General features: G+C 36.2%; 1 protein-coding gene across 1 annotated transcript in view; it reads left to right on the top strand.

Moving 5' to 3' along the window:
- Positions 1–26,964, top strand: part of MAGI2 (membrane associated guanylate kinase, WW and PDZ domain containing 2) — a 701,810-nt gene that overhangs the window by 385,211 nt on the left and 289,635 nt on the right. The window contains exon 3 of the mRNA XM_053977427.1: positions 26,437–26,556. Coding sequence (XP_053833402.1) covers positions 26,437–26,556 — 120 coding nt within the window. The remainder of the gene's footprint in view (positions 1–26,436; positions 26,557–26,964) is intronic.

Here is a 26,964-nt window from a genome sequence, read left to right as displayed (position 1 = left end):
AACACAGCTTTGTTTTTTAGAGAGACAATTGATGGCAATTTTCTAATTGCAACCTCAGTTGGTATTGTATATGGATTGTATTGTCTTGTTATCTTAGAATGGAGGGTGACCCTGCATTTCAATCATCCAACAATAATTAGAAAATAAATAAATGACATTTGAATATTTGTCAGAATCTGTGAGTAATCTAGACTGAGCCACGGTCTGACATCCTGTCTAGTCAGATGAGATCATTTGAGTTATCTTTGTGCATCCTGAGTTCAAATTTCCCTTTTGTTTAGAATCAGTAGGCTTGCATGGCTAGTAAAGTCCTGTCTGCTCCCTTAGGACATCCATTATATTGAGGACTTTAAAAACAAACAGAAGTTAAATCTTTACTTTTGCCAGGTTACTTTATGATTGTGCAACAGTTCTCTTTGTTTCTTCTTTTTAGTAGGGAGATAATTCAGTTGTGGTGTCAATGACCTCCAGACATAGTTTTAGCTGGGCTTTTTGTTGCAGGATTTATAAAAAGAGATATGTGTGTGTGAATCAGATATGTTTTAAAATGCCATCCTAATCAATTATTTAATTAAGCCCACAAAATAGCATGCAGAGGACTTTATTTTACAAACTCTATAAAATGTATATAAATCAAGACCTGAAATAAAATGCAGTAATGAGTATAACCTGTTTAAAATACTATCCTTTGCATATAACTCTTTTTATTTCTATTTTGACTAAGAGTATTTGTTGGATTTTTTTCAAAAATATACTTAAAATATTTTTTAATGTATTTTAAATATACTTCAAAAATATAGCTCAAATCAAAGCCTTTGGTCTGTCTATGATGGTTTGTAGCTTTCCCTTGTCTTCTTTGTGGGTGGTATGGTATAACATTGTTTACTTCCGAAAATATAAAATTTAGTAACAGAAATATTATACTCTTTGCTTTAGAAGGAGAGTCAATTATGTATGAAACATGCATTTCTGTTACATGGTTTTGGGCAAAAGGTGAATTATGCTTTTTAAAGTAAAGAGGAATGTATGCAAAAACTGCATATTTGTTTTGCTGAGCTCTGTGATTTTAAGGATATGTTAGAAATTGGGTATTAAACCCAAGTTATCTATGGTGCAATCAGCAATTGCAAATTTTGTTTGAAATTACTCTGCTAAGTGTTGCAAATCATGTCTTGATCCTGAACTGCTGTAATCATGGAAACTTTATCATTGTGTTCAGTCCAAAAGAAGAGGGTGCAGGAGTATAAATTAGAGAAGCATTGCCTAAAAGAATGGATTTGAAAAGAAGAACTACCAAGAATGTTTATAGATCTGGCCATGTTCACTGGAAGAAAATGCAGAGGAGAAGCATAAAAAGTATCCACCAATATATAAAAATACCATAAAGAGAAATTAATTACTTTTCTTAATTAACAAACATCTAACTAGGAGTAACAGGCTTAGACTTTTAAGCTTAAATGGTAGAAATAAATTTTATAGAACACGATTACACAATGAAATATTCTGCCAATGGAAATTGTGTAATTATTGCTACAGGAGGTATTTAGAGCTGAGCCTTGTAATACATGTGCAGAAGAAGCTTCATCATGACAAGACATATCCAGCTTTGAAAATTCCAAGTATAGCAACACAAATCTAGCCAGAGGTAACAGCTGTAAAAGAGTCCTGTAAACTCTAGCAGTGGCTCAGCCAACAGACCCAGGGGCCGGAGTCCTCATTCACCATGCACTCTCAATGAGCTGCTGGGTGATCTCCTTTTGCACAGGAGGGATGATGATATTTTCTTCCAGCCTTCATTCCAGCTGTTATACCTAGACATTATAAGGTGTATTAAGTGTGCAGGATAAAGAAAAAAAATAATATAGAAGGACAGAGAAGAAAGGTGTGTCTATATACAGGGTGCATTCATTTCCTGAATTGCTCTAGTCTTAACTTTTTCATGGAAGCAAATGTAAGCAAGTCACAGCATTTAGGGCATAACAACATGTGCTGAGGTCCAAGAGGGGAATCTGTTCAGTTCTGAAAGTGAGTCATCCTTCCTGCTTTCTCTTTCTGATCTGCACTGCAGGGATCTGACCCACAGTGACCAATATCAACATAGATCTCTCATTCAGAGAAGGTGAAAGTATCCAGTTAAGAAATTCACAGTGCTGCTAATCTTGGCTGTCACCCCACAGCTCAAACAGAAGTGCTCACTCCTTCAGAAACCTTTTCTGAGATACTTTTCCAAACCTACACAACCACAAGTTGCACAGACAAGTGCTAGTGGACACAAGTGCTCTAAAGCTTCTCAGACCATACAATCACAGAGCCCAGACTGGGTCACCACAGTGTCTGGGATGGGACTCTGTTTGGGGGATGGAGGAGAAGTCAGGCCTGCCCCAAAGGATCTGTGATACTGGGATCTTCTCTTCTGCAGTGGTTTATACACAATTTTTTCTGCTTTTCTGAGCAGAATAGCCCTGGGCTTGCTTGAGAATAAAACCTAAAGATGTACATGCACCTGTTTGGGAAAAAGTGGTTTTGAAAGGCTTTGTTGTCATGTCTCCTGGTGAGGTCTGCAGATGCAGTCTGTAATTAATGTAACAATATTGTCAGGTGTTTGCAACTATACGTTTCCATCTGTGCAAATCTGGCCTGCCCTGAATCCCAGTGAAAGGTAAATGTTTTTGAAAGCACTGAGCTGAACCCACAGGAGGACTTGCTGCAGTTGCTTGAAATGTGAAATGTAATTTATATTTTAGGAAAGCAGGATTCATGAACTAAAAAGTTTTTGTTGTTTTGAACCTAGTGGATTTACATTAGGAGTGGATTTGGCCTTTATACATTATCATTTGGAAGCTGTCACAGCTCTCAGATTCCTCTTACAGAGCAATAGGTTCCCACAAACCATGTAATCTCTGCCATACCAGACTGTGAGTTTGATTCCCTGCCTCTCCAGGAAATAAAAAACCGATGTCTGCTGTATAGGATAAGGCAAATATATGAAGGCATGAATCAGCACTTCAGTGCATCTAGGAAAATGTCTTTGGTTCTGCAGGGGGAATGCCATTATTGTTACTTCCTTCTTTTTAGCAAGCAGATTAAATAGATTTGTAAATTCCTCAGTCAGTAGTAAATAAATGGAAATAGCATCACAAGATAGGAAACCAGCAAAAGAGCTGAGCTTCTGCAAGTCTTTAAAATGGTTCTGAAGCTGCCAATGTAAAGGATGCTTACCAAGAAATCTGAGGCACTGTGAGTGATATTTGTATCTCAGAGACTCTATTAAGGGATAAGAGACAGCAATAGAAAGGATGCAGCTGAATATGTGCCTGCTCAGTTAATTTTGATGTAAATGTTCTAGGTACTGCTCTTAGCAGTATCATATTAGCCTTTACTGAGTTGTAATTCTACAGTAATCCATCAATGTTTTGCAATTATTCATCCCCTGAAGACTGTTTATGAAATGTTTGTGTGCTTTTAGAGTTACAGAATGAGTGTTTCAAAATTTGTGCAAATTTTGTAAGGATTCATGTAAGTGTAAAACAAAACAAAGTCATTGATGGTTTTTATTGCACACTATTTACCCAGATACTTTACAAATTAAAATAATAAGGCCATAAGAATTAAGTGAGAAGGAAAAGGGAGGAGGGGGGATTGTGAAGATATGGGATAATTAGTGGCAACGGCTGTTTTCAGTTGGGATTGTGGTAAGTGAAAGAGAATTGCTGAAACAGAGACTTAACAGGAGTCTAACCCAGACAACATGATCTGTAGGGACTTAATTGTCCATCACTATTTAGAGAGGAATTTTGTGTATTGCCATTTCTTTAGTGCTGTTTGCCCAAGTATATTAGAACAGGTAGCACAAAATTTAGGACCGAGGCAGTTGTAATAGTCTCTGGATACCTGGAGACATCTCAAACACTAAAATGCTACTTTATGCAAATAAGCAGGATGAAAGTAGTCAGGGTTCTGCCAAAGCTACACCTTTCCAGCCATTTCCTAGCTAGTCTGTCAATGATCTGAGTGATGATAAGAGGATAAGGACCCTGTAAATGCACAGTCTGTCTTGTTATTGTTATTTTTACTGTCCCATGCTTGTTTGCTATCTCTAGCTTGAAATGTTTCTGAGTCTGGCCTCAGTACATTTTCTGGAGAACAAGATAACATCAGTGTTTTAAATTTGTCATTTCTATGAGCTGGAGAATGTGCAAGCACGTAGATATTTAATTCCTTCAGAAGAAAGAGGTCATAGACAGGAGGTGAAGCAGCACTACCTTAAAAATTACAGCAATGACAGTAAATGTCTGCAGAACTACACTACAGGAGAGACAACTCTTTCTTCCTTACAGCATGATCAAGACCCCCATCCTCAGGAGTTTGAGCTATTTGTGCCTATAAATTGGTGTATTTATTGCTGTTCTAACTGGCCACAGACATGGAATCTGAAATTAATCCTCTTTCTATTCCTCAGTAGGTGGAATTTTTTTCAAAGCAATCAAAGTCTTTTAAAGTCTCGGGAGAAATATTTTTACATGGCCGATGCAGAGTCCCTAAATGGAATTGCCTTCAGGGCGATTCATGTATGTTTCAATTGATTAAACACTTAAAATCCAACCTGATGAAAGCAGACAATCATGTACACAGTGGAAAAAGCTCATGAAAAATCAGCAGAATTTATGTTTTAAATCAAATCAAGAATAAGGAAAGATTGTTATATGTTACTGGCATCTTTTTATAACACACATATTTAGTATATATTCATATATGTGTGCACATATGCATATATATATTGCAGAAAAATCTGTCATGTAAAATCAGCAATAATATGCAAAATGCAAACACAGCTATTTCACCAGACCCTGTAATGTTCAGCTTGATGATAAAGAATGAAAAAAATCTGTATACATCTTTGCAAAGGGTGATAGAAGTAGCAATGTTCTTCCAAACTGTCTCTTTAAATTATCCTTAATGAATTAATGTGCTACTGTGAGCAGACAATGCTGAGGTGTCTTGGGGATGAGATGTATACTCCAACTGTTGAGCTTTACAAAATTACTTGAGCCTTTCTTCTGGTTGTTCTGAAAAAGTGCCCAAAAATAATAATTGCACCGTTTCCACCTCTTGGTACTTTATTTAGAACATTGTTAGCCTGTCTTGTGGACATTGCATTTGTCCTCAATGTACATTTTTTACTCTGCTGTCAGACCTCATGGTTATTCTGAGCTCATTTTTTTCTCCCATAATCTTGGGGAAAGTAATCTGAACAAAAGTTAGCCAGCCTCAAATTATTTGTTAGACATCAGGTGGTACTTGAGCTGTCACATTAATATGAGCAGAGTCATTACAGACAATTAAAAAGATGCATTTCTTAAATGTTGGGCACAGACTGGACACCACAATGCATATAATCATATGAGAATGCTTCTGGAACTGAAAGAGTGATTTTTGTGATCTTACTCATGATGAAACTCCACCACCTGTATTTGCTACCTCTCACCCATTATTTCTTTAACACTGCATGATAGCATGAAGATATCAAGAAAACATTACTGTTAATTTTTAGCTTGAATAATTTTTCCATCTATCCTAGCACTTTCACGCTGTGGGAATAGGTACTGAGTTATTAATTTTGCTGCTGTTACTGACACAGTATAATGATGAACAAAACTAGAGTAGAATACAATAGAACAGAACAGAGTTTCAAAAGATTTTTCAGATGTGAGGGTTCTAAATCCTAAAGATTACCTGAAATGGTAACTTTGTGCATTCAAAGTGTGGAGCAATATACCAGTAGAGTTTGAAGTTTTGCTGTATTTGTGCTGTATTTACATATTAGTAATGTAAGTCCCTGATTAGTAATTATAAGTCCCTGAATCAGTGACTGTTATGGACTGCATTTTCAAAAGAGAACTTTAAAATCCAAACAAAAAAAAAAACAAAAAAAAAAAAAAAAAAAAAAAAACAAAAAAAAAAAAAAGAAGAAGAAGAAGAAAGGATTTTTGAGTACTTTGTTTCAGACTTTATCCTGTTTCTCAGACTCAGCTGAAATCTGCAGTGGTGGCTCTAGGTGGCACATTCTAACTGTTTCACTAATCCAAAATGAGGATGTCACCTCTGGGGCAGCACTTCACTAATGAGGGGGAGACACGGTGAATGTACATTGGATAAATATGGGTGAGCTCATTCCAGTACCTGTTGGATGGACACAGAGCATCATATTTGGAGCAACAAATCCATATACTAATTGAGAGAGGACACTGAATTCTCTTTCTGTGTGAAGAGTTGGTTCTTTCAAGGACATCTGAGCAGAAAGCCACAAGACATTTCTTCTTCTGCAGCTTTAGTTTTCTTGCTTTCTTCTGTGTAGAAGAGCATTGCATTTCTAGTTTTCAGAACAGGTATTAAATAAGGAGAGATTTTTATAAGAAAACAGAGTGAAAATAGGCAGTCATTTCATAACAGGTGCAGTATGTCCATCATTTTCTACCTTGCATTTATTGCAGGTCAAGGTTTGTATGTCGAACTGCACTGTAGGATGACCTTTTAAGAACACTTTTGAACACTTAATTAAAGGTATTTGTACCCAGTATTTTTATAATATAGCACAGTACTGTAAAAAAAAAAATTAAAAATTGAATTATCAGAAGTGAAATTTTCATTTTATCATAAATTATTTTAAAATAAACTAGATTAAAAGCTGGATTTAATTTTACCTCTTTTTGTATATTGCTAAGATATCTGAAGTCTGGAATATTCTTGATACCATGGCATAAATTGGTGTAATAGTACATTTTATTGCATGAAAGTACAATGATTTCCCTTCATGCTGTGAACCAAATACAGGAAATCATATTGCAACTGGCCTAGGAATTTTATACAATTAATAGTCATTATGTTTCTGAAGGAATGAATATTAAGGGAAAAAATACTCACGATGAAAAAGCCCAGTATATCAAGGAAGGACACTGTGTACCTCTAAACCCAGGAGAGGAAAAGTTTTTAGTTCAGGCATAATGTGGTATTTTATTCTTCACCTTTCAAAGCTAAAAAAACTTCTGCAACTTTAACTACACTCCTCTGGACTCTGGAGTTTAAATGATTTAGGTGTTACATTTAAAATAACTTACTTCTTACCTTTAGTTAGAACTAGTTGCACTGTCCATATTTTATATGAACAATCACCTCCACTGGAACTTCTGTTTTCAATTTCATGCCATTTTCTGCTTTCTGATTTTGCTGGTAGTTTTATGCTCTGTACTTTGCATGGTTTCTATTCTCTCCTTATTGCTTATATTTAACTTTACAAGTTACAAACAGGGCCTATATAAAATAGTTAAGAATCTTAATCTCAGGTGTGGTGAAACATCAACTAATGATTATTAATTACATTTTTGCCTGCTGTTCATGTGATGAAACAATGTGAATTAAAACCATTCTATAGGACTTTGTGTTATGCAGCTAAAAACTCTGGAATGTAAAATGTAAAGATGAAATTAAAAATATCTCCTTTTTCCTAAGTAGAATGTAATTCCCAATCACAAAAGAAATAGTATGCTTACTAGTAGCCAATCTATAAAAATCATTCAATAAATAAATATGACGTTAAGTTTTATAGGATTAGACACACTATATTTATTTTACTTTGGTACAAAACGTCAGCAAAAATATTATCACTTCTAAAGATAAAATAGCCATGTATTAGAATTAAAAAAAAAAAAAAAGTTGTGCACTTGAAAAGTACCTCTTCATGTATGGGTTATGTTTTTATGCAAAAGCAGCTCTTTAGAAGTTTGTTATAAGTAGCATAATAATGGTATCTCATTCAAACAATTAACAGAATTGTAGCTTTCTCAATAATGAACCTTTAGAAACCTTCTTAAGTTCATCATCAAAATATCTTGTTAAATAAGCTGCAGAATCAAAAAGTCCATGGAGAATGAAAAGTTAATTTCAAATCTGTTAATTAAAGCAAAGTAAAAAAGTGTGTTGCCAATGGGAAAATCTGTCTCCTTCACATCTGTACCATCATGCACGTTAAGGAAAGTAGAGGAATTACAATTTCCCTCTAAGGTCTTTTCATGCCACTGTGCTGTAGTGCCATATGAGGTAAACATAAATCCAGCCATTAGTTTTCTTTGACAGCATAAAATAATTTTACTAAAAAATCAAAAAAAATAAAATCATAGTATTCCAATAAAACTGCTTGTGTTGTTTCTGTAGTCCCTGGTCAACAAAACTGAATCATTATGACACAGCACAAGGGAGATGGCTTTACAGGGTAAGATTTCAGGTTCACCTGTGTCCTGTTCCTTGTTATGAGTATCATGTAACATCACTATTCCTCGGAAAACACATAGCTAAACAATTGTGTACAGCCTGTTGTGTTGGTAACATCCCTCCTGTTAGTTCCAATTAACAAGGATGAGTTCTTTCAGAGCTCCTGTGAGGCTTTAGAAAATGGACTGCTGAATATCTTATGCTTCTTTGTTCAATAAACATTACGATCATTACTTTTATGTAACATTTCGCTTTTTATTATGGCACTACATCTGTTAGCAGAAGGCAAATGGACATTGTTTTTCATAAAGAATCAGATCATTCTTTAAAATATAAAAATTGAATTTCCCATTTTAATTCCAAGTGACTGGCTTACTGTAACTAAAATAAAATCTATTCCTTGGCTCCATTTTTACATCTGGTAATACTTTCTTAAGTACTCCTGTTTGCAGGCCAGCTGAGGACAAGAAAGCGGAAGTGGAATTGAACATTCAGGATGGACTTTAGGGCACATGGCATAGTTAGTAGTGACAACTGCTATGTGTTTGAGAGTTGTGTTAGACACTCTTAAGTTTTGAACTGAAGGGCATAGGAGTTTCCCTCCTAAATGCAGGCTTTATTCTAGATTCAAAAGCACAAAACAAATCTCAAGCAAAGCCCGGTGCTGCTGGTGCATTTGAACTTCACTTTCAGAAACGCAGCCCTCTCCTGGGGATTTCTAGTTGAGTAGTAGTGGCCACTTCTTTTACTGGTAAACTTCATTATCACAGGATCATCTCATAATTAACCTGGAAATCTCTCTGGAGATCATTTGGTCCAACATTCCACCCACAGCTGAAACAACTGCAAAGTTATAACAATCTTGGATAGTAGATCATGTTGCTCAAGACTTTGTTAAGCTAACTTTGAGAATCTACAGTGATATGCAGTCTTTCTGGGATACCTCTTCCAGTGCTTGATTACTTCTGGTGTAATTTTTTTTCCCCATCTTAATATTTTAATTGATAGTGTTTGCTACTTTTTCTTTCTGTGTATTTGGAATAATTAGGGGAGAATTTAGGCTGAGAAAATTAACTCCCTGCTCATTCTTGGATGTCTCTTAATAAAACGACTGTATTAGTTGATCCGGTTTCAGTTGGAAGCAGTGGATATTTTTTTAAGTGAAGGAAGAGTGACTGGAGAGTCACAGTTAGAAGTCTGCTTGTGTAAAATATTTGAGATTGGTCACCAGTTTTTGATCAGTGCTGAGAAGGTTTTAAACTCTGGGACTGGAAATCCCTGAGATCTAAGTAAGCAAGATAAGTGTTATATCTCTTCCAGAGACTATCATTTATCCCTGGCTGGATGGAGGTATGCTGTCCATATTATTGGAAGCTGGTGCTTCTGTGTCTGTCTCATCCAGTTACCTGCCTTTGATGAGAGGCAGCTTGAGGAAGAGCAGCAGTACATTACCCAAAAATGAATGTGCTAATACTTCTGTAGCTAAAATCATCACTAACTTCATGCTGAATTCATAGAGTCGTAAGTTCTACAGCCAGAGGGAATCATTATGTTCACCTTGTCTGACCTATGTTATATAAAGGGTAGAGTTCTTCAACCATTTTTAACAATTAAGACAATTCCTATGAAAATAACCTTAAAGATACACAGAATTTACTACATGATAATATTTCAAATTGTTAATTAACCTCAATATTAAAAACATGCACCTTTTTCTAATCTCTGTGCATGAACTCTCACCTTCTAGCTACTAGATAGATCATGGTACTAAACATTTTATGAAGCACATTCATTAAACCAAATTCCTGCTTTAAATATATTGTATAATTGGAGACATCAATCGCTCTTCCATAATGTAAAATTTGAAATATTAATTAAATCTTTCCATTGTGAGTTCCTAGAACATACATGCTTTGGACCTGCATCTGCTTTCACTCATCTTCCTGTTATCTCTTTATACCCTAGTTGCTGTAGCAGAGTTAACATATAATGAGTTCATTTGATTTATGTGTGTTTAAATGTGTTGCTACAATAGCACAAAATCTTCAGGGACTCTGGGATCATTTGGATACAGAATGTGTATGTAATTCATGCATTTTTCTTTCTGTTCTCTAATGGCTAGTACATTTATTTCTTGTATATAATTATTAATTGTGTTTTCCTGTACCTGTGTTGTTATTACCAAAATGCAGTTAGCAAATTTTAAGTATGACTGGCATACATTTCAGCTTTTGCAACATTGTGACTTTCAGCTCTTTCAAGGAAAAAAAAAAAAAAGAAAAAAAAAAAAAAGAAAAAGAAGGAACATTTATGTCACTCAGTTTTATTTTCTTAGGAGGACAGTCATAATTACTATCAAAATGTCCAATAGTATAAACTCAAGACTGTAATCAAAAACAGCAACACATGTACATAGCAACATCCAAGGTTAGAAAACCAAAGAATGAAGATATATCCACATTGCTATAAAACAAGATTTTCTGGGATATTGAAGCACGGGGTGACAGCAGAGAACTTGATGCTGTACATTTGTTCTCCATTCTTGTGTCTTCCTGTAAGGGTACTTTTGAAATACCTTAGGATCCATTACATTTCACCTTAGGAGATTTTCTTTCAGCTTTTTCTTCATTGGGAGAAATGAGTTTGCTGTCAGTAAAACATATTTTCTATTGAGATGGCCAATTTCTTCTGCAGTACTAATTGCTTTATCTTCCTACCATTTTCCCTGTGAAGCCTCCTGCTTCTTCCAAACTTTGCAATATGTCCAGACTCTGTCTTGTCTACATTTTAGAGAGCACATTTATGGATCTCATATATTTTACCTATTCTTTTTTAAATAACAACAGCCCAAAAAAAACTGCACGCAAGAATCCATGACGGTTTAACAGGTGATACAGTGGTGCTCTGTGATATTAGAGAACTAATTCACCTACAGTGAATTCCTCGACTTTATTGGATTCTAAGATAGAAAAAGCAGCAGTAAGAGAGAGATTGTTATTTATTGCAAAATTTTAGATTTAAATTCATAGTAAAGTATGAGGAAATTGTAATGTGTGATTTATAAGCTTGATTTCAATTACATGAAATTTTTTAAAGCCACAAAACGACATCTTGGCTGGTATAAATCAATGAAATTGCTGTTATTTATGCTAGTTGCAGGTATGATTATATATTGTTAGTTTCTTCATAACTCTGTTCTTTCCTTCAGGTATTTCAAAAGAAAAGCTCCACAATCATACTTCAGAATGTCAGGAACTGTAGAATTGATTCTCATGGGAGATTTGCATCAGCTGAGCCCACTTAACTTGATCATTCTTTATTTGTAGCTGATCAAAAATTCAACAGTCTGCATTGTGCCTTTACCTTCTTATCTAGTGGCAGTTTGGGACTGCTCAGAAAAGAGATAGGTGTGTATTTATTTAAAACTTGGTTTACATTACAGGAAAAAGAAATGTGAAAGACATACAGACTTAAAGCAGCTGAAAGATTATTTCAGATAGAAATATAGCATACTCCCTCTAGTGATTAATAGATCATTTCCAAAATCTTCATAAGTTTATATGACTTATTCAAAATGTTGTTGACTACTAAAATTTGTAAGCAATCTTTTATATTCTGGTGGTACATGGCATGAATATGCTTTACTGCATACATATTTTGAATAATATCTCAACAAGTTGAAATGTTTCATTAGATGTATTTGAATGCAAGATTTCTGGACATATATCATCATCATTAGTTCCATTTTTTTTTTTAAAGCCCTGGTGAATCACAGAACCTGTCAGTGGTGAATTAATTTTCTCTATGCAGATAAAAATAAAGAACAACTGTGAGTTAAATAATAAATAGGCCAATTTGCACTCATAATTCTTACATCTTAAATCTTCATAAAGTGTCATTAAAATTCAATGTTCCTTATACAGATTGATGTGCAAGCAATACATATTGAAAAAAAATATATTCAGTGAATATGCAAGGGGGTGGGTTTATGCAGTAATTATAGCATTACTGAATCTATAATTATTATCTTTATTAGATGTAATTTAGCCAACCAATATAATTTAGATACACAAATTCATCTACTACTTTAATAAAATATGCTTGCTGCCCTTGACAGCTTCATGCCTTCAGCAAACACATTGTACTGAAAACTCTCTTTTTCTTTTATGTTTTCTTCCTGTGGAGTTCAGCAAACAGTAAACTCTGTTATTGCCATTGTTTTATTCTACTTTCAGAAGCTGTTTACTCTAGCTAAAATAAAAAAGGCCTTGGTTCTCATAATTTTTCTTCCTCAAGGTCAACTGATGTAGCCACTAGTTCTTGACTAGGTTTTCAATACCTAAAAAGAGTGTTGTTATATTTATTATTTTTTAATTCAGAGAGCTTTTTATACTGCAATTCAAATTAAATTTTTTGAAACACAATCTTTTAAAACAAAAATAGAATCAAGCAAACATTTTAAAAACAAGCAAAATAGTTAATAAATCAATGAACTTAGTGTTAAACTGTGGGAATTAAGCATTAAAGTCACGGCTTTATGTGAGCTGTATTTACTTGGTCACTGAAGACACTACACTATTTTTGTCAAGTGGTTGACAAAGATGCTCCATCAGTGGTACATCTGTGTTTCCTCTGGGCTAATAGTTTTGTCTGCATCATTCAATAGTTTTCTGCATCATCAAACAGTTCCATGCCTGTTGGTGGTAAACTAGTCCTGCAAAGTGGGAGTTAAAGTTGAAGTTCAATCTGGTAAACCATCAGAGAAAGTTCTTGACTTGAATGTTACTCCCTGTGAGCTGTTTCAATAGCATTCCTACTGACTGGCAAACCTGAGGCTTCTTGGTAAATGAGGAGAAAAGTCACTTCCCATGGTGTAAATGACTCCTTCCTTCTGCTGAGCATGGTGGCACAAGAGTTTATGTTGGTAGTGTTGATGTGTTTATGTGTTGCTGTTCCCATAAAAACTGCAGCAATGGCTTGTCCTTCCAGAGCTCACTGTTGTTCTCCCCTGGAGAAATAATTGTAGAAGCAGAATTAGCTGAGGTTTGGCAAGTCTGAATGCAGCAGTATATCCTGACTAGTACCCAGTGAGCACAGCAGTACTCATGTTTGAACAGCTTAGTGACAAATGCCATGTGCTGCAAAAACATAAGGAAGGAGCCTGAGCCAAAATAAGCCAAAATAAGCTCCATGTCCCAATGTCTTGGTGTTCTCCACCACAATACCCATGGTAGGAGGGCATCCCTGCAGTGTAAGTGTGGGGACACCACCTTTTCCTAGAAAGGGTCACAATGCTGAAAGGTGTCCCAAAGGAGAAAACTCTCCCCTAGACATTATTTGAGATAAAAACCTGTTCATCTAGAGAGATTGACCACTGCTCAAATAAGGAGAAGCTTGGCTGGTGTGACGATTCCTAGAACTGAAGTGTCTGAACTTGAGCCATACTTCATGACAAGCACATATTTGTGGATTTGACAAGCACAGAACAAGCTGAGGAACCAGCAATGTATGTATGCCAGGTACACTACTTGAAGTAAATTGACAAGTTATAAATTAAACTCAGATTTTACAGCTATTGAATGCAGGGGCATTTTTACATGAAGGGATCACTGTATGAATGGCATGTGGTGCCAGGAAATAAAACCCATCCAAATAAACAAAACTCAACCCACAACAGATCAGGATTTGGATCAGAGAGATGTTTAATGTGAAAAAGCAATAGTGATAGTCTACATAGGTACACAGACCTCTTGAACTTTGAAGAAGCTGAAATCCTAAGATACTTAAAAGGAAAGAAAGAGTATCACTAAAAATACAGAATATTCATGTTCTCTCATAGCTGAGGAGCTAGAATAATTGACCCACACTTTTCAGGAAATTTGGTTTCCTAATACTAATTATTAGAACACAAATTCCTAAATAATAATTAATTGTATATATAAAAATAAGAAGATAATTAGATCTAGCTTAGTTTGAGGCAGGTACTTTTAATTTGCTCACTTATCATCAGTAGGAACAGATGCTAGTTTTTGCTAACCGTTTGGAGCTAACATAACTGCTCTCTAGTGACTACTGAATTGAATGTTGCAAGGTTGATTACTAGAACTCATCATCTCAGAGAAGGAAGCCTCACTGTATATGAAAAGCATCAATTTTTGTTATCCAACCAGAGCAACACTTGCTACTCACCAGCAACTTTTCTTTAAGCTTTGTCAAATACAAGAAAAATATCAAGGTCACACCTGGGACTAAAACCCTTCAGATTGTTCCAAGCCCTTCTTCACTCAGACATAACATTTATGTTTTTCTGGAATAAGGATTTTATCCGTTAGTTGGATCACATAGTCCTCATGAAATAACTTTTACCATTGCTATAGTTACACCTCAGAAATAATTCCTGTTGGAGATAAGAATAGCAATGGGCTTCCCGCATTCAGAATTATGTGGAATTTATTTCCTCAATTTCACTGTATTTGACTCCTTTGAAGTTAAATCTAAGCTCTTTTTTTTTGTCTACCTTCAAAAGAAAAATGATCAAGGTTTTAAATTTATTTTAAAAAATTGAAGGCAGTAGTAATATTTAAGTTTACATCACGCATTTTTGAGTTGGTGAATATGCTATAAAATAATGACTTCTGTATAAATAATTTATTCAACTTGTTATCGAGGAATGTTTTATTTAATTTTTTTTTTATTAATGTGAGTTAAACTGAAAATAGTTTTTTTTCCTAAAAACAGATGGGAAGAAATATGTTTCAGACTCATTTGCTGAGGCCAGGCTTGCACTCCTGAGGGGGAAGCTCAAACCCTGCATTTCTGCATGGTTCTCTTTCTCATGGCCATTGTCCTCTGCTCAGGGGTAAAACTGCCCCCTCTCCCCCATGGAAGGTCTGATGGGGCATTACAGGCTCCACTGCACTGAAAGGCAGCTGTTGTGTCTTAGGAAGAGCCACAAATCATCAAAAACCATGAAGTGCCCCCAGACCCATTCCTGAGGCCTTCCACCAGATGACTGAACATGATCTAAAAGTGCTGCAACAGACCCAGGGTGTGTTGCAAGAGACAGTGTAAAAGGTGCCAGGGTGTCCCCACCCATCCTGAGCCTATTTTAACCCATGGGACTTTGTGTTTCAGGGTTGTCTCCCCCCACCCCCTATGAATCAAGACCATCACTTTGACCAATGGTAAACTACATTGCAACAAAAAAAAGTCTCATTGTGAGCTCTGTGGGTCGTTATCTTTCTCTTTCTTTCTTTTCCCTTATATATTTTCATAGGGATTTCATGATATTTTTATGCTTTCATATTGCTTTATTACTATAGACAATAATAGTCAAAGTTCCCATCAGGTGGCTTAACTTACAGCCCATTTCCAGTCAGGAGATGAGTTCTGGGAGGCTTCAGTGGTCACAGATGAGCAGTTTGCTATTGTGGACAGAGGTCCATCCTTTGGTGATTTTAACAATGTTTAAGTTGTTAATCCTAACATTTCAGTCTCACAGGGGTTAACACCATTATTGTGTATATCCTACTTTTGCTCTTTGTACTGAGAAAGCAAGAGGAGGAAACAGGGGACAAGATTTTTTGTCTTACTCTAGAAGCAGACAAGAAAATATGTGTTTGTTCTGCCAGTGTGCCTGAGAGGTGCAGCCTCCAACAGTCTGTAACCTTCAGATGAGAAATGTGCTTCCACAGGGACAGAGCAGTGCTGCCATGGGAAGCGGTCCCACGGTGTGACTTCTCCTTCTGCTCAAAGTCCTCCACGGCATGTGGTGGCATCCCACAGTAAGAAATCCTGTCTAGCACTGATGGGATCCCTACTGAGGGACTAGCATTCCCTGTGTCTCAGCAGAGCATTTGCTCAGCTGTCTGGATAGCAGTTGGCCACCAGAGATTTCAGCTGGGAATCTACTGGAAGTGTCGCACACAGTGCTGCACAGCCACTCCTTCTCTTCTTTGAACTTGTTAAGTAAAAAAGACTGCAACAATATCTGCTGTTACATCTGAGTATCTTTCAGTCACCAAACCAAGATCTAGTCTTGTGTCTGGTGAATGGTACAGAGTTTTGGCTGTGTATATCAACTTTAGGGCTGAAAGCCAAGGAATACAACCATTGGAACCAGCTACAAACAGGAAGATATGAAGCCCAAGTAACATGTAACTCTCTTCTACCATTCAGACATCACCCATTGTAGTTTTTGAAAGTATTTTTTGATTCAGAAGAAGTGCTCTGGATTGGGTCTTGCTGGCATACCTTGTGGACAGATACTGTTCAGAGGTGCATCAGAACATATATCTGAAGACTATGGAGAGAGAATAGACATATCTGAAGGCTGCCACATTTTAAATACAGATTTTTTTTTTTTATTCACACATACTAATTAGGTGCCTATTTTAAGCATAAAAACTCCCCTCATTTTTCTGTTAGTCATCTGCCCTGATACTCTTAAAATACTTTCATTGCTTCATATTATTTATTCATTATTAATTGTTCAGTATTATTGACACAAATTTAAACAGCTGAAGTGAGTTTGGTTAAGAATACATGTGTGAATGGTTTCTATGGTAGCCTATTTCACAGTCCTTCTTTTATGCCTCTCAAAGTAAGACTGTAGATTTAGAAAATCCATTTTTAAATATTTCCTAAGATTTAGTAGCAACAGCTAACAACTTCACAAATCCTTTTAAAATGTTCAATTAAATAGACATTATACAGAGTAGCTGGCTTCCTATTTTTGAATAAAATATAAAAAGCAAATAAGAATATTAGTGGTTTTTGAGTTGAAAAGTTATTATTGCAGGCATTGCAGAACCTTTCAAGGTACGCTATGGTGTGGTTACAATTTAAGACAGTTCTTCAGCTCTGTGTAGCAATACATATAAGCTGCATAACAGAAGTCATCCATAACAGTTTATTTATAATGTTAATAAAATCAAGTGGTAAGAAAGTAAGTTCTTTTGTTGATAGCAGAAATAATGTCCTTTACACTAGAAGTGGTGTGCTTCCAGGATTTCCAAATATACCAGGAGGTATATTTGAATTATACACAGTACAAATAGATGTTTTGGCATCACAGTTAAACAAATCATCCCAAATCTCAATAATATTTCCAGTGATGATCCAATCCATTGAACCATCAGCAGGAATAACAAATTTGCTAATACTGGACAAAAATTCATCTGTAATGTCTCACTGTTTAGCAGAGATACCTATGCCAACTGACTACTATGCAAATAGTTCTCTAACTATATTGTCTATCTTCTTGAAGAGCTGCAAAAATCAGACATTTCCCAGAAAAGACTGTTCATCTAAAGACCATAAGAAATTATTTTCTAATTAAGCTTTTCTAGTAGTAGAAAGCATTTTGCATGTAATTAGGTGAACTTTTTATTTTATTAGTGATATCAAAAGTTTCTGTCTGGATCTTATTAGCTGGTGATTTTTATAAATCTGTGTGGAAACATAAATGTTCATGTACACATGAGTCTCTCAACATGATGCCCTTATGTATGTCTTCATTATTCAGAATCGGTCTCTTGTGCACATATATTCATTTTCATGTAAAACCTATTCTTTATAGATGTAATAAAGATTTATGGGGGCATAAACAACTATGTGCCATAGTTGGACCCTTTTAATTATTTATTAGGTCAGCCCGTTCCTAGTTAACCAAAATAAAACCCCAGACTTTGTACACCACAATCTGCCACTCATTAATCATCAGATTTTCAAAGTTTTGTTCTCAAATGTTTCTTTATGGCAGTTTGATGCTGTTTTTCATATCTGAATATGGAATTTTCATTTTCTAATAAGTATGAAAGATATTGGGATATATTGCTGGGGTATTTGCTAAGACATTAACATGTTTTATTAATAAAATCCTAGTGTCTTCTGGAGCTTCCTGGCTGGTACTAATTTTTGCCTTAAAACAAATGCAACCTACCAACCAGTTAAACAAAACACAAAAACCTCTTAAGGCAATAATGTGGAATCCAAAATTATTCATACCTGATTTTCCTTCTTTTCATCTTTTCCTCTTTTTGAGTATTGAAAATCAGATCCCTGTAGGGACTTGGCTAACCCCTGTAAGGTCTATACTTCCAAATGCCAGAACAGTCAATTTCACAATTTGGCATTTTCCAGGAATTATGAAGAATATAATTTAAGTGTTTAAGATACCTGCATTAGCAACAGCTTTTTTGATTTTTTTACAAGTATTTCCTGCAGTCATCCATGCCTAACTTTACACAAAGCATTCACACTTCTCTGTTATTAGATATTATCTTTGTAGTTCATTGTTAACATTTTGAAAACTACTATTGGCAAAGAAAATGAAAAGTTACTTTATTTGCTCAAATGCTGTATTGGCAATGAAACTTGGATATCTGGCTTAATACCGGGTCAGAGTTCTTCTCAAAAGAAAGTAGCCTGCAGACTTAATGAGAATTCGCCAAGTGCAGGAAAGTGACTCAGCTGATGCCACAATAACCAGCAATGTCACATACCCTGGAAGAGGGAACACACAGTGTAGCAGTGCCTAGCACAGGACAAGAGCTCAAAGTGTAATATTCAAATCCTTGCACTGTGTAAGGGTAAATCTGGATATGCCACAGTTTAAAGAAAAGTCTCCAAGTATCTGTTTCAGTGCACAGCTGTTGTGCTGCATTTATTTCTTCTCTGGGCTCTTCTTGCTGGTTCCAGTGGTCCTCCCAGAAGTAACCAAATAAATAACCAAATATATAATGTTCCTACCCACAGTCTTTAGCTAGAACTACTGTCATTTGCATCTCTCAGTTTTACTTTTCTGTTCAGCTCCAATATGACTTTATTTTACAGTGCATAAATTATCTTAGGGCTGTTCACTGTCTGTCACATTGCACAAAACCTAGAGAACAAATAGAAAACCCTGGCTCTGTTTAATCAGAGGCTCTTGACTGCATATTGAATCTAAAAATAAGTTTTAAAAAGGTATTTGAAAGGATGCATGAATCTGGAATCTAATAATCCTGCTAACCTCCAGGCAGGATCTTATCTAGCTTACCTAAAGCATATGTCTCAAGTTTGGAAATAATGATGATCTAAAGAATCATTCAAAGAATGCATATTCCATAAAAGACACGCTTATCAGCTCCTATGTCCATTATAAATCTCAAATTCAGGAATTTCTTGTTTCTGTTCTACACCATAAAATATAACATAATTGTCCTAAGTATTATGTGGTGGTGTAGAACGTGTGCACTACAACCCAGTGCACAGTCCCTTAAGACTGCTTTTAAGTCTTATGTTTTGCTTCTTCAGCAAAAATCAAAACATATCCAACAATGTCATGAATCCCAAATTGTAATACAAACTGTGAAAACCATGGATGAGGTTTTTATTTTCTTTTTAAAGGTTTCTTTTGATATGAATCAAATTCTCCACCTAATTTCAGTGGACAGTAGATTGAGCCATGTAGTTCATCTGTTATTTCTGCTACTCTCAGTGAATGCTAATTATGTACAGGGATTGCAAAACTTCCTTTTTAGTTCACATGAATTAGCACCTAGACATGAAGCTTTTAGTTCTGTGATGAAGTATGGCTAAGTGGTTTTCACTTTCTACTAGAGCTTGATCAAAAAATCCAGGCAATAGTAAAAACACACTGCTTCTTCAAAATAGCATCTGACTTCTCACTCTGTGTACAGGTAACTTTGCAAATAATGCTGCAGTCTCAGAGCTCAGCAGCTGCTAAATGCCTGCTTTCACAGAATGATTGAGGTTGGGAGGGACCTCTGGAGATCATCTTGTCCAACCTCTACTAAAGCAGATTCACCTACACCAGGCTGCGCATCCTTGTGTCCAGGCAGGTTTTGAATATCTTTAGAGGAGACTCCACAACTTCTCTGCACAGCCTGTTCCACTGCTCTGTCTCTCTCACTGTAAAAAAGTTTTTCTTCATATTCAGATGGAACTTCGAGAGTTTCAGTCTGTGCCCATTGACTCTTGTTCTGTCGCTGAACAGCACTAAGAATCTGACCTCACCCTCTTAAAGGCCTGCCCTTAAGATATTTTTATGCATTGATGAGATCCTCTCTCAGCTGTGTTCTTGCCTCACTGTAAAGCATTCAGTGTCTTTGCTAAATTTGAATTTATTAACATCCAGGTCTTCTTCAGGAACACATTTGCCAACTGTTAATGCAGTTTGAAACTATTACCCCTGAAAAAAACATTTTCAGGTATCTGGAATTCATTCCTTTGCTTCTGCAGCCTTTTTTCTAAAAAGGAATACATCAGAGAAATTCCTGGTATTGCACACTTGGAAAGGGGAAACACTTTTATTCTTTATGACCATTGGCAAGAAGGGACTTATGCCATTGTGGTTTATGTTATTGTCATAAACACTTGAAGCTTCTGGCTTTGTAATTGCCTAAAATCACTTTACTTGAAAATTATGTTTATTATTCTCTTCAGCTGGAAATTCAGTAGATCAAGACAAATGTGGTGCTTCTCTGCTTAATACATTTAGTAATTTGACAAGATAGGTATAATTTCCCATACATTCCAATTCCTCACAGTAATAGTGTTCCAGAGTAATTTGGCAAACAAACAAAAGACCTAATTAAGTATTGTTGAATTTTTCTAAGGCAAAGTGTATACAAGGTCATACCAAGGGCTCAGCTGAAGTTTATTAAAGATTAGCAGTCTGTTTCTGCAGGAGGGATCCCTCCAGCTACTGTAATGTATGACAGCCTGGCAGACCATGTTCCACAACAAGCTGTTGAACAGAGCCGAGTTACAGAACAAATTCTCTGTAGAATGTTTAATAAAAGGGCTTCATATATATTAAAGACATTTTTCTCTTTGCATTTTGTTACATTTGGAACAGATAAGCAAAACAAGACATTATTTGCTTCCATATATTTGGAAAATTACTCTAGAAGTAGGTCTTTGTGCAAAAAAGACGAGGCTATTCCACTGCTCTTAATTTACACTGTAAATCCTTGTGGCAAAAACACACCTTTGCATTTGAAATTACCTCATGCAGTAGGAACCAATCTGTGAATCCAAATATAAATCAACTAAATATGTGTGAAGATGTTTGGATAGTGGTGTGCCAGGTTTGCCTTTAATTTACCAAAAAAAAGTAATGATTTAAATATTTATAACATGCCTGTAAGCTTGGAGTATTGAAACCTGTGAGCCCTGAGGTCTGTGAGTTGGTATAGGACCATGCAGGGAAGTAAGGCCTTTACTTCTACTTTCCTGACCATCATATAGACTCTACAAGGACACAACTAGTACAATGTAACCTTGAGATGCTGCTAAAGAGACTCTAAAATACAGATTATTTACTGCAAAGATAAAGTATTCTTTAAAATATGTCTAAAGTACTGAGTGAGTCTTTCCTGTCATAGTTCTGGGAGTTTTAACTAATATTCATATTCCTATGCTGACAAATAAATAAAATTGCCTCTTTTTCTTTTCCATAACTACGTGGAGTGAGCAAAAAAAAAAAAAAAAAAAAAAAAAACCTTGAGGGAGCACCTTTCCACCTTTCCTGCTTTTGAAAGTAGCAAAGCTAGACAAAGACTCTGAAGACTCAGTGCATCTAAGTAGTAGAAATATGTTCAAAGTCAGGCAGTGTACTGTGCTCCCAAATAAGCACTAAAATGTTATAATTATTAATTGAATACTGAGATTAAAAATAGACATAAATTCCTACTTGTTCTCCTGCCTCTACAAACTGGTGCACAGCTTTCCAACCCTGGAACTCTTCTAGAATCAGTAATATTTTTTTACTAATAAAGGCAATCTGGACTAAACACTACATTAACTGACCATTTTTCCAGTCTGCACTAGAAGTCAACATAAAAGTTCCATTTATTTATTGTTCCCCAAGCTCATAAAAGCAGTATTTCAAAAATAGTTTATTGCTATTAAATTAACACACTTTTTTTTTTTTAATAGAAGTAAAGATTTCTTACGTGTCTAAGCACCTGCCCTCAGGTGCCTTAAACTCATGTAAAAGAAAAATACTCTTTCAGATGCTATTTATGTAAACAGCACTTAATACCTCTTCTGGAATATAGCACCATCCTACAACACACCTGAGCATGGACAGCCTGCACTCAGATATGGCAAATCACCATAATTCCGCTGTAGAAGAGAAGAAACCAGCTGCAAAGGCAAAGGGTCTTTTTAAAACATAATAATAATAACAAAAAGATGTAGCCCATACCTTAAATATCTCTAAACTGTACCAACTATCCATCTTGAAGCTATAAATCCAAACAAAATAGTTGCTCACTGAATGACCTTTATATTGGTTTTGAGAGCAGATTGTTTGATAAATGATGCAAGAAGTGGTAATGAAATCAAGGAAGGTTAATACCAGTCAAGATTTTGTAAACCAAAGTCCTGCAATGTCTAAGGTACCTACAGGTTTTGTGACAGCACTTGCATGACTGGACTGGTCATGTTTACTTGAGAGCTTCTCATTTTGTGTCTTCAACTGCATCAATAAATTGCTTTTGTCAGAAATATGTATAGTGCAAGTACCCCTTGTTGGTTTTGGTCCTGAAATATCTAAAAGTATAATATTATTTCATTAGGGAATTCAGAGATAATTTTTTCATAGGTTACCTTGGTAACAAAATTGTAACTGAGTTCTTTTTTCCATTTTGCATTAATAAAGGGCTAAATATTATAAGTAATTATAAGTAGTAGCAACTGTGTCCTATTAAGCCTTGATGCTGCATAACAAAAGATGTGTTTCTGTAGAAATCTGAGGCTTGGAATTAGTCCTTTGTTTTAAGTCTTGAATCACCATAAGTTTTAGGCCTGCTTATCTGTCTATATAACGGCAGTTAAAGACAAAATCTAATAAGTGTAGCTCTAGGTTAAAGTCAAGGAAAGAATTTGCTTGTGGTCTGTAAGATTCCTATATATAGACCTCATGTTCAGATCTTGATGGGTGTTTAAGATGCACCAGCAACTGTGTCCAACTCTGTACATATGCACATTACAAAGTCCATGATGCTTACAGAAAACTATAAAGGATGGCAGAAGTATTATTAGCAACAATTCAGTTCCTCCTGGGTGAAAGAGTAAAAGAGGCAATAACCATTGATTATTTCATTAGCCAGGGAGTTGCTTTAACCATTTCCAAGACCTCAGGTCCTCCAGCCTGAGGGAATGAGAACAGATGCAGGAGGGAAATGGGACTCAGCAAGATTTTATCAAGAGCAATAAAGTTCTGCTGGGGATGGAAACTGCTCTATCTGGGGTAGAATCACCCTGAATTCAATAGCTATTGATGATGGTTTGCTCCTTTCTCCATTTTTTTTTTTTTTGTGGGAAGTGACTACTTGGTCTTTTCTAGGTCTGCAGTCCTCAGCACACAGTGCAGTGCAGGGCTCTTGGAGCTGGCTAGATGAGTAGTATAAGAGGGTGGAACCATCCAAGTGACAGTGTGCCCTGGGGTGACTTTATGATGCTTGTATCCCCATTTGTCTGTTCTGTTTATGCTAGATGTTAGGTTCTGCAACTTTAAGAGTAGTTCCGAGAGCAAAGGGGGAGAGAAGTGCAGAGTTTGTTATCAGAAAACCCTAAACCAAGACACAGTGTTATCTCCTGCTGTTGTCTAAGTGGATTAGACAGAATATTTAATTAATAGTTAATTAATGCAAGATATGCAAAAAGGTATTATCATATCTGTATTATATCTGAAAAAAACATGACTAAATAATATAAGGGCAGAAAGATTAGGTCTTTAGCTTCCAACTTAAAAAGGGGATTCAGAATATGAAATTTAGTCCATTACAGTTTTCTACATGAGTTGAACAAAGACTGTAACCAAAGTACAGAAACACAGGAATAACCAAGTCTGTTGGACCTCCTGTGAGACTTTGCCATCATCTGTCATGAATGACTGCTGAATATCCAGGTGTTTAAAACAAACCAGGGTGTATTAACACTAAATAACATAGAACCATTAAAAATTTCAATTGTGAGGGAGCTCTTTATATCATATGGTCCAAATTTTCACTCAAAGCAGGGCTAATATTAAATGTAACTTGCATTTTTGCTTGATTCATAAACTAGTAATTCAAGCTTGTCTACATAAAAAAAAAATTGAAGAAACAGTAAACTAGAGATACTCATCTAGTATGTGAGCTTCCTCCCTGTGCTGTGTCTGGAATAGCCTTGATTTGCCAGAGTGTTTTGTGAGGAAGATACAGTTTCTGTCAATATTCTTTGATAGTGAAAAGTTTCTCAGGAGAGAGCATGCAGAACAAACATCTGATGTCTGTGCTGTTAGCAGAGCTCCCTGGAGCTCAGGGGCACACCAGAATCCCTATGCTCCAGCATAGTTCTCACAAAGGGCTGGAGATCTTTGGGGGTACTGCTGCATCCCCAGACATCAGATAATCCATGGGAAATAAATTCAGCATACTTATGGACAATCCAAATGTCTGAGAGCTTTAACAATACCATCTCCAAAACACAAGAGTAACCACAAAATCAAAGAGTGGTTTGGGTTGGAGGGAACCACAGTGGGGCATCTGTTCCAACCTCCCTGCTCTAGCAGGGTCATCCCAGAGCACATGGCCCCGGATTGCATCCAAATGGTTCTGGAGTATCTCCCAGGAGGGAGACTCCCCACCCTCTCTGGGCAGCCCCCTTGCAATGCTCGGTCACTGCACAGTGAAGTTCTTCCAAATATTCAGATGGAACTTCCTGTGCATCAGACACTGCCTCATGTCCTAGGGCTTGGCACCACTGAGCAGAGCCTGGCTTTGTCCTCTTGGCAGCCCCTCTTTAGATAATTATACACATTAATGAGGGCCCCTCTCAGCCTATTCTTCGCTCAAGGCTGAACAGGCCCAACTCCCTCAGCCTTTACTCATCACAGAGATTCTCAAGTCCCCCAACCATCCTTGCCACCCTCCATTGTATCCACTCCAAGAGCTCCACATCCCCCTTGTACTGAGGAGCCCAGAATTGCACACAGTACTCCAGATGGACAGAGTACTCTAGATAATAGCATGAGAATTCCCAGAAATTTACAGCCAGTTTTAGTTGTAAATGTTGAGATGAGAAGGGAATTGGAATCAGAGAAAATTAAGGAAGGGTCTTATAGATTTATCAAAATATATTCCCCATGTTAAGTACTGAAATATTGTCTCGACAGTCTCATTCAGTCTTTGCCATGGACTTCAGGCTGTGTCTGAGGAGAAAAAGGTCTCTATGACAGGCAATCGAGCTAACCTAACATTTTTACGTCTCTGTGTCTTCAAGTAACAGAAAGGAGGTTGGACGGGTTTCTAGCCATTTCCCAGTGTCAACAGTCTTTAAATGTGATGTAATCAGTACAGTATTGATAAAGAATTGATTAAGATGTTTCAAACACTCTGAGACTGAGGAGAACCAAAGATACATCCATTTCCAAATGGAATTTTGAGACTTAATTAGTGGTTTCAAATCAGGGATAGCCTGACCACAGTAAATTGGACCATTAGGAAATCAGGTCAGTTTCAGACTCTTCCCTGCTAACATCCTAACTTCTGCTAGCTAAGCCAAGTCACTTGTCAGGCTGTGTGTAATATTATCTGTCAGCTTTTACAGAGTTCTGTCATCCAGAGATGACAATACAGGCAGTAACTAAATATAAACACCTGTGCAGTTTGACAGCATGGTTAGCAGGTGATTTTAATCCCACAGGCCCTAAAGCCTAACCATTTGTCAAGTCCACTTATGGAACAAGCAATGTGAATATAACCCTTACAGATGTACTTACAGAACTATTATTTTGTGTTCTAAATACATGTTTAAAATATCATGAAGCAGATTAATTGTAAAAAAGGCTTTGTTTTGTGTTACCTCTGAATTCCTGATGTCACTAAGGGTCTTTCTAGTAACATAAAAAGAAGAACAGTATTATAGTTTTTCATTATTGAGAATAAATATGGATCCAAATAATATCTGGTATGATTTAAGCATACATCTCATATACTTCTGTCAGCTTCAGCAAGATTGCTAGATTGCTTTGAAAGGCATCCTCACAAGGAAGATGTGCTGTGTAAGATGTTGTGTAAGTGGTTTACTTTGTGACTTTTCCAAAGCTTTCAAAAAAGATCATTCTGCATTTAGGCCATATGCTTGACAGTGTGTCTTTCATCTTATTAATAGGCACCACAAGGCCACATAAGGAGGGGGAAGTCCCTGGTGTGGACTATATTTTCATCACTGTTGAAGATTTTATGGAATTGGAGAAAAGTGGCGCTCTCCTAGAAAGCGGAACATATGAAGGTAAGCACACTTTTACTGCTAAATTTGTATTATGTTTCCATTGTACTATTTTCTCATTTGATGGAATTGCTCTGATATATCCTGTTACAAATATGCCATTGCTACTGTTATCAGAAATTTCTGAAGAGCCATATGGCCATTATGAAAATATTTTCATATGTAAAAGCTAAATGCAGATGACTTCATTGTAATTTTAGTATATTATAGTGGTTAAGAGAAACATGGTACTACATTACATTTACAGGACAGAAAGACTAGTCCTTTACACCAAATATTCAAGGACATTTCCACAGAATTTCAGCAAACAGCTGCTTTTCTAACATATTCTACAAACAGAATTCTACAAACACATTCTACAACAGAACTCAAGCGTAAGGCTGACACTTTTGCTTTGCATGTGTGATCCTG

This window comes from Vidua macroura, chromosome 5 (assembly GCF_024509145.1).
Source record: "Vidua macroura isolate BioBank_ID:100142 chromosome 5, ASM2450914v1, whole genome shotgun sequence".
In the NCBI taxonomy this organism is placed as follows: domain Eukaryota; kingdom Metazoa; phylum Chordata; class Aves; order Passeriformes; family Viduidae; genus Vidua; species Vidua macroura.
Note: the sequence above shows the minus strand (reverse complement) of the source record. Positions and strands in the feature narration are given on the sequence as shown.